At 41.1% G+C, this 8,127-nt stretch overlaps 1 protein-coding gene and 1 pseudogene across 1 annotated transcript; both read right to left on the reverse strand.

The window, feature by feature from the left end:
* Nucleotides 1–251: 251 nt before the first annotated feature.
* Nucleotides 252–1,888, reverse strand: LOC108173412 (uncharacterized; annotated as a pseudogene).
* A 1,749-nt stretch (nucleotides 1,889–3,637) lies between these two features.
* LOC103436274 (tyrosine-sulfated glycopeptide receptor 1-like) lies at nucleotides 3,638–7,675 on the reverse strand. The gene has a single exon (XM_008374695.4). It carries the CDS (start codon nucleotides 6,997–6,999, stop codon nucleotides 3,787–3,789), a length of 3,213 nt encoding a protein of 1,070 aa, XP_008372917.3. The 5' UTR covers nucleotides 7,000–7,675; the 3' UTR covers nucleotides 3,638–3,786.
* Between the last annotated feature and the right edge of the window lie 452 nt (nucleotides 7,676–8,127).

Raw genomic sequence — 8,127 nt, forward strand, 5'->3', positions numbered from 1 at the left:
AAAATACTTTTTAATTATTGAAAGTATTTTTTATGAAAATGTTTTTTAAATCAATCTTTAGTAATACTAAAAATCTAAGTAGATTCTAGAAAAACAATTCAAGTGCGTCCTGCAAGAAGCATATATCTGGCGTTTCTTAAAAAAAAAACATTTTAAATACTTTTGAATCCTAAAATCAATTTCATCAAAAACGTTTTCATTCATTTTAAAATCAATTCCAAACAATCCCTAAATCTTTACCACCAATCATGTTTTCAAACTTAAAACTGTTTTAATATTTCCACATGCCATCGGCAAAAAATTTCTACAATTGTTCAAAAGGATATGGAATACTTTCAGCTACTACTCAAAAGTACAAAAGCGATGGGATTCACCCAGACTTCCATATGCGAGCTATATGTCGACATGGTATTCCTTCTTTGTATTATGTACAACCCAATATATCTGCAAATTCGATGTCATTGGTCGATTCAATCCTTGAAAAGTAACATCACATAGAGGGGTACATTTACTGCAGCGATGATCATGACCATTAGTAATGTCTGCACCAATCTTCTGGTCACCGTCTTTTTCCTTGATCTGCTTGCTCTAGGCAGTAACTTTGCCAATGGATCAACCACAGAATCCGCATCAGAGTCTCCATTCACAGAAACCTCTATGTCCTGGGAAATATTCTTTCTAGCTGCGGACTGCAGCACAGCATTACCTCTGCTAGAAAAGAAAAGAATGTAAAGCACATGATATATCAATGGATATATAACAATTAGATAAGACGAGAGAAAATCTGTTAAGGTGGTTTGGACATGTGAAACGAAGACCTACAAAACCAATGAAATGTTTAGCACACACTCAAATACCATTCCACCACTCGCCATCTTAAAAACGCACACTTCTTCCATTGGCACAATATTCCCAAAAGACTAATCACTAGAGGGACTCCCCATAATAGCTTATACAACTCGCGTTAACTCAATACACAGGTGATGTGGGACTCGATATGTACATACACAGCCACATACAATAGAAATAGGGTATGAAAATGTAGGACAGAAACAAACCTTTCAACTGAGTTTCTCTCGATTGAACGTGCAATAGAAGTGCCTATGGCTTTCTTGACAAGATGCATTGATCCTTCTGCATCCCAAATCATCTCATATACACAGTTTAGATATTCAATTTTCTCTTTTGTTCTACTTCTGATGCTACTGATTACTTGTTTTACAATCCCCATCAAATCACTACAATGATGCCAAAGACTCACACCACTATATGGCCAAAGCAGGAGAGAAACAAGGGTAAAAACAAATAGTGATAGATACCTGGAAATTTGTGAAAAGACAGGTAAGAGACGGAAACAAAGCCAACGGAAAAGCTTAGTTGTATAAATCAACACACATCAACATGAAGAGTTACCATAAATAAATGTGTGATTGCATTGGAAGAAAGCACGGACAAGTTGAGATTGCCTCTTCAGAACTGGATGCATTTGAAGGTACAAAATTACTAGCAGACAATAACATGAAAGACGGATACAAGTTTCCCTGCTGCCGACTTACTATCCCTACAGTGTACTGAAAGGTATTTATCAATAATAAATCATGTCCTGGTAAGAATTATACATCCCAACGCATAGAGTGCTTACCTCCCCCACAGGCCCTTTTTTGGCGTATGGATCACGCGGCACTGACCATGATCATGACCGGATAAAACAAGTATCTACAGAAATCACTCAAAAAGTTATTGTTGCAAGTAAAATATAGATCCTACAGTCTGAATCAATTAATAGGGCTCTCACAGACAAGATGCATGATAGAGAGGAAACAGCACTAACCGGTTTAATTGAATCCAGTACGTAGTTTGATGATTCCTCTGTAATGTAGTTCTGATACCTGTAAAATTGTACTGAATCCTTGGCTGCCACCTACCAAACTTGCAAGATAATGTAGCTTTCTGATTTCAGTTGTCCAAAACACAAGACGAGAAAACACTTACATTACTTCTTGACCATTAGCAGATCGCAGAATCCGCTAAACATTTAAAGTACAAATAAAAAACATCGTGAGTTTAAATACTAAACATCGTGAGTTTAAAAACATTATGAGTACAAATAAACTCAACATCTGAAAAGCCATTACAATCTGTCCAATCTCTTCGATCCAATCGAATATGGGTCAATAAAACCCTTGGATACGCTTGAACATCTATAAATGAATTAATGGAATATGTTCGTTGATCTTTTGTATATGGTTTCTCTAGAAAATTATGCAAAGTTCACACTCAGATCGTCTTCATTTCAATAATATGCGCATGTAATACTAACAAAACGAAAAAGTTTTTAAGCAATGTGCAAGACAAACAAGTAACTGTCAGAGTAGTTCTAGACCAAAACTTAAGTTATTATTTAATGGCAACATAACAAAAACACCTTTTCCATACGAGAGTGGAGAACTCCATAGCCAATGTCATGGTTTCCAGGAAGGTAGTAAACTAGGATATTTAAATATCTGTCTCGCACCCTCAGAGAAAAAATATGTCTCAGACGGATTAACGACTCATTCCACCTAAAATCAAGCAAACAACGGCAATGCCATTCCACAGAATACAGCAAAGTCAATCCAAGATTGGAACAAAAAAGAACCTAACCTTAGCGAGTCAAGCAACAATTTTTAAAGAAAACCCAACAATTCCGAGCTAATTCGATATAAAGCCATCAGATGAAGCAATCAAATCAACTAAAACATCAACAAAGAAAGCACATTTCACTGAAACAGCAAAAAAACCATTGGGCTTTCTTACTCTTCATCTGAAAGATAAGGACCGCCGTCAAAATAATCACCCAAAATGAAAATCACATCGGGCCAGAGAGGAAGTACAAATTGGTGAAACGCTCTGCGCATGTACAGGTCTGTGAAGAGCTGCGCCAATTCGATGACTCACCAAAGCATTTTCCCACAAAAGTTGAATATCAGTGATGTCTCCCTCATGAAGGTGGCAATTATGCAGACATCACTCTTGCGAGCTTTTGCCTTTTCAAATCCAAATCCAAGACTCTGCGGTGCGATAGCGTAGAGTGACGTTCCTCCTGACTTAATTTCAGGATATTCTCCTTCGTGATTCTGATCGTACTTGAATATCAGTATCAATAACATCGTCTTTCTTTTCACACACGCATGAAAAAAGAAAAAAGAAAAAAAAAATCTCGTCATGGCAGGGATAATCAATTCATATCAGGAATGAGTAAAACCAATTAAGTAATCACACCGAAATGTTCAGTGACATCTGCAATTCTGCATTCCCAAAGATTTATGCAATTCGCACTCCGGATTAACAGAACTAGTGATGTGTGCATCGGCAGGTGTCTCAAAATTTAGAAATTTACACAGAATCTAACAGTAACAGACCGATTACAAAAAATTTCAATGGACATTTTATTTTTTATATATTACTTTGTTCATCAATGGATAGAATGACTTTATGCAATCAATTGCGATCAATCCAATGTACGGATATCACAATCAGGTTCTTCTGCGCGATTCTTGTTCAGAGAAGTGGTGAAAGTCTAAGACAGAAAGATCGCTGTCGTGCAAAAATTCATGTTTTCTGTAATAAAAGAGTTGGAAATGCCAAGCCTCAGAGGTTTAGACAAAACTATAGATGCCTCGTAGATCTTTAAAGCATTTACACAAGTAATGTGGTGAAATTCTGCAACAATACCCAAAATATTTATGTGCAAGTATACATATAAATACTTTCTTAACAAGTGTCAAAGGAAAAAAAAATAATGTACTAGTCTTTATCTTCATGTTGCTGGGATGTCCCAACATCTTTCAGCCAACTGATAACTTCCTTGATCGTAGGTCTCTTAAGATGGTTCTGGTTGACACACAAGCAAGCAACATCAAGAACCTGCAGCATCTCTTCTTCAAAGCCTTTCCCTCTCAGGAGAGGATCAAAAACTTCCTCAGGTTTGCCTTCTCTCCTCATTTGCTGCACCCAGCCAACCAACTCTCTTGACCCCCTTGGCTTGCATACCTCAAAAGGCCTTTTTCCGGTTAGCAGCTCAAGCATGACAACCCCGAAACTGTACATATCTCCTCTCAAAGTGGCCACCCATGCTTGTCCATACTCTGGAGGAATGTAACCAAGAGTTCCAACAAGCTCGGTTGTAACATGAGTCTGGTACGGAAGAATCAACCGGGACAATCCAAAATCAGCAACATGTGCTTGAAATTTATCATCCAGGAGGATGTTGCTTGACTTGATATCACGATGCACAATGTGCGGCTCACATATTTGGTGCATGTAAGCCAACCCACAGCCTGCTCCTCGCAAAATATTCAGTCGAATTGACCAATCTAATTGGGAAGGACCATCCACTTTCTCATGTAACCAGTAATCCAGACTCCCATTCTCCATATACGAATACATTAATAGGCGAACACCATCATGCACGCAATAACCTTGCAGGGAAACCAGATTCTCATGTTGGGCAGTGGACAGTGCCTCAACTTCTGCTGTGAATTCCCTTTCCACCAGACCCAAGTCTCCTGAGAGTTTCTTAACAGCTAGCCTGGTCCCATTTGCCAACGTTGCTCTGTAAACCAGACCAAAACCTCCACACCCAATGATGTTTGCTTGACTGAAATTGTCAGTCGCCTTCAAGATTTCAGTTATACTAAGATCCTTGATTTCATTGGTCTTGGTTGGGAACAGTATGACTAAGCTGGTATCCTTGTCAAGCTCAGGAGCAACAACAGTAGATTGGCTAGACATGGTCTCGAAATCCGTCTTGTCAGTATCTCCTCCAGGAATGATTTTTCTATTAGACAACATCCACACTACTAACAAGACAACAATAAATACAATGCCAAAACAGATCCCAAAGGTGAGCCCAATAAGAAGGTTTCTGTTAGATCTTCGACCAGCAGGTGATAAAGGTTGAGGGCAAGTGATGTGAGCAGTTGGAGGGCCGCATAGTCCAGCATTCCCTTCAAAGCTGGAGTTCATAAAAGTATCAAACTGACCTCCAGATGGTACAAGTCCCTTAAGATCATTGTATGCCACACTGAAGGAAGACAAGAAATGCAGACCTTTGAGAGAAGCAGGGATTTCACCGGAAAGATGGTTATAGGAGAGGTCCAATTTCTCTAAGTTGGTCAGGTTAGAAATTTGTTCCGGGATGCAGCCAGTGAAGTTGTTATGACTGAGGTCCATCACATGAATATACTTCAATTGACCAATCTCAATGGGGATACTGCCAGTAAGGCTGTTGTTACCCAAATATATTGCCGGGGGGAGGTTGGACAACTGATTGTACTGCTGATTAGTAGCACTGTTGGGCATCACAAAGACAGGCAACTCTAGATAACTTCTGTCCACTATCTCACTAGCCTCTTTCAATGTCAAAGCTTGCATCCAGCAGAACTCAAGAGGAAATCCTCCTCTAAGGTGGTTATTAGACAAATCAACGTAGAAAAGGTTGTGCAGACTGCCCAACCAACCGGGGATCGAACCAGTTATAAAATTAAACGACAAGTCCAAGACTTCAAGATTTGTAACATTGGCTAGCCAGGTGGGTACTTGACCTGTGAATTGGCAACCCCCGATAGCAAAAACCTGAAGACTTTGGAATCCAACTGGGGCTCCAAGGCTTTTATCATCTGGCAAAGCCTCATTCCAAAAATTCTTCGACAAGACCAGAGTGGTCAGATTCTTGCAACCCTTCAGATTCCTAAAAGCCCCCGCGGCATTTGTCAGGCTGTTGGTAGAGATGGACAGGAAAGACAACGATTCTAACGCGACTATTTCAGGTGATATCTCGCCAGTGAGCTGGTTGCTAGCCAATCTAATAGCAGTTAAGGACTTGCACGAGTAGAGGCTTTGAGGTAACTCACCAATGAAGTTGTTGTTGCCAAGGTCCAGAGTGGCGAGGCGTTGGAGAGTGGAAAAATTGAAGGCAGAGAGCTGTCCAGTCAAGTTGTTAACCCGCAAATTCAAAGTGGATAGATTTGTGCAGTTGGTGAGGGACGGAGGCAAGGCACCAGTGAAGTTGTTGATGTGTAGGAGCAGATTCTCCAACCTGAAAAGGTTACCAATATCCCCAGGGATTTGCCCAAAGAAGTTGTTCGAATAAAGCTCGAGGATCCTGAGATTGGTGAGGTTCATGATGCCATCACTGATGGGTCCAGAGAGAATATTTACAGGCAGAGAGAGCTGTTGGAGATCAGCAAGCATAAAAATTTCATCAGGGAGATAACCATTAAGGGTATTGAAACCTGCCCGAAAAGTTTGGAGCCTCGAACACAGTCCGATTCCTGGGGGAATTGGGCCAGTGAATTTATTGAAGGACAAGTCCAAGAAGGTAAGGGAAGTGTGATTCCCGCCATTGCTGACCGGTATCGGTCCCGAAAAGCTGTTGTTGCTGACATTGAAAACGGACACTGAAGGGACGAGGATCGAAGCTGGGATTGTTCCATTGAAGAAGTTGCTGGACAAGTTTATAATCTGCAGGTGGCTGCTTTCATGGGAGGATTGTGGGAAGCGGCCGATGAGACGATTGAAGCTCAAGTCAATGACCTCAATACTTGGGAGGGAAGAAAGCAAGTCGTCTGGGAGAGAACCCAAGAGGGAATTGTGGGAAAGATTGAGGTGGGTGAGACGGGTGAGGTTGGTGATGGACGGAGAGACGACACCGGATAAGCCTCTCCTGGGCAGAGAAAGCCGGACGACGCGGCTGTGCTCAACCGGGTCGCAGGTGACTCCATCCCAAAGGCAGCAGTCAGTGGAAGCAGACCAATTCAACGGTGTGTTGAAGGGCAAGGACAAAAGAGCGTCGCGATCGAGCCGGTCGCAGGCAGCAGAGGCAGAGCAAGGAAGAATGAGAAGGACGAGAATCCATTGACCCAAATAGCAGAGAAGACGAAAGGTTGGTGGTGTTGGTATTGCTGGGACCTTCACCTTCTGCTTGTCGTGTTTCATCCGAACAAGAGAAGAAGACATGAAGACTCTCTCTCTCTCTCTCTCACTCAATCACATCACCATCAATACTCTAACTACAATCTATTGGAATCATAGAAGAAGCAGCAGCAGGAATAGTACCAATCTAGAACGCCCAGCACATGTTTGAATAAATGCCTGAGAGAGGACAGAGAGAGCTATATCTACCTGGTGCAGAGGGCGGGGGGAATTGGGTTTTTGGGATGGCAGGAAAACAAAGGAAGAAACCCCAATTGGGAAGTTGACCCAGAAGAAGGGGGGGGGGGAGGAAGAGGGAGAGAGGGAGAGAGCGATGGGTGTGTGAGACAAGTGACGTTGACATGGGGAGGAGATAATAATAAATAAAAGGGGAGGGAAGGAGCGTTTACTTTGTGGGCGGCTGGTAGTGGCTGTTGGTGTTGGACATTTTCTAATCTTGAAATCATGATGATGGGGATGATGGTGATCCTCTTTCTTTCACCTCCACCACAAGAAGGAAGAGAGAGAGGTTAGCGTGTGCAGTAGGATTTGGATATTCACAATTTCACATGTGCATCAAAGACTAAAGCTTTTTTTTCTGTTTCTAATATTCGTTTCAACACTTGCTTGCCCATCCGTTTTTCATTTTTCTCGGAAGATTCTCCTCTTTTTTTCCAGACACGAAAAAGACAAAAAGGAAAAATGGGGCACTGCTGTGCTTTGTTCTTGTTGTGAAAGCTCGACGAAAACGATGAAGAAGCCAGCGCAGCAAATGGGTCTCGAGTCAGGTCAGTCGTGGGTGCCTGATTGGAGATTGGGGTTGGTTGGTCAATTTGGTAAACAATGGATTTGTGGAAATTTGGATCTTTCGGACTGTTGGGGGGAGAGAGAGAGAGAGAGTGAAGGTTGCAAACTTGCAACTTGCTGGTTAAGTGGGTAAGAAATTACCGTGTGTTTGAACAAGGAAAAAAACTTTGTATTTAGCAAAAAGAAATGTTTTGCTCAGCATCTTAAAATGATAGTAATGCTTATAACTTTATTGATTATCGTTTAATGATTTTGATTTAATCTATTTACTACGCATATCCTGAAACTTAAAGTAATCTAACAATAATTAATAGAGTGGAGCATCATCATCTCTTTAGAGTTGTGAAAAAAAATACACTCTTTAGT

This window comes from Malus domestica, chromosome 17 (genome assembly GCF_042453785.1).
Source record: "Malus domestica chromosome 17, GDT2T_hap1".
NCBI lineage: Eukaryota > Viridiplantae > Streptophyta > Magnoliopsida > Rosales > Rosaceae > Malus > Malus domestica.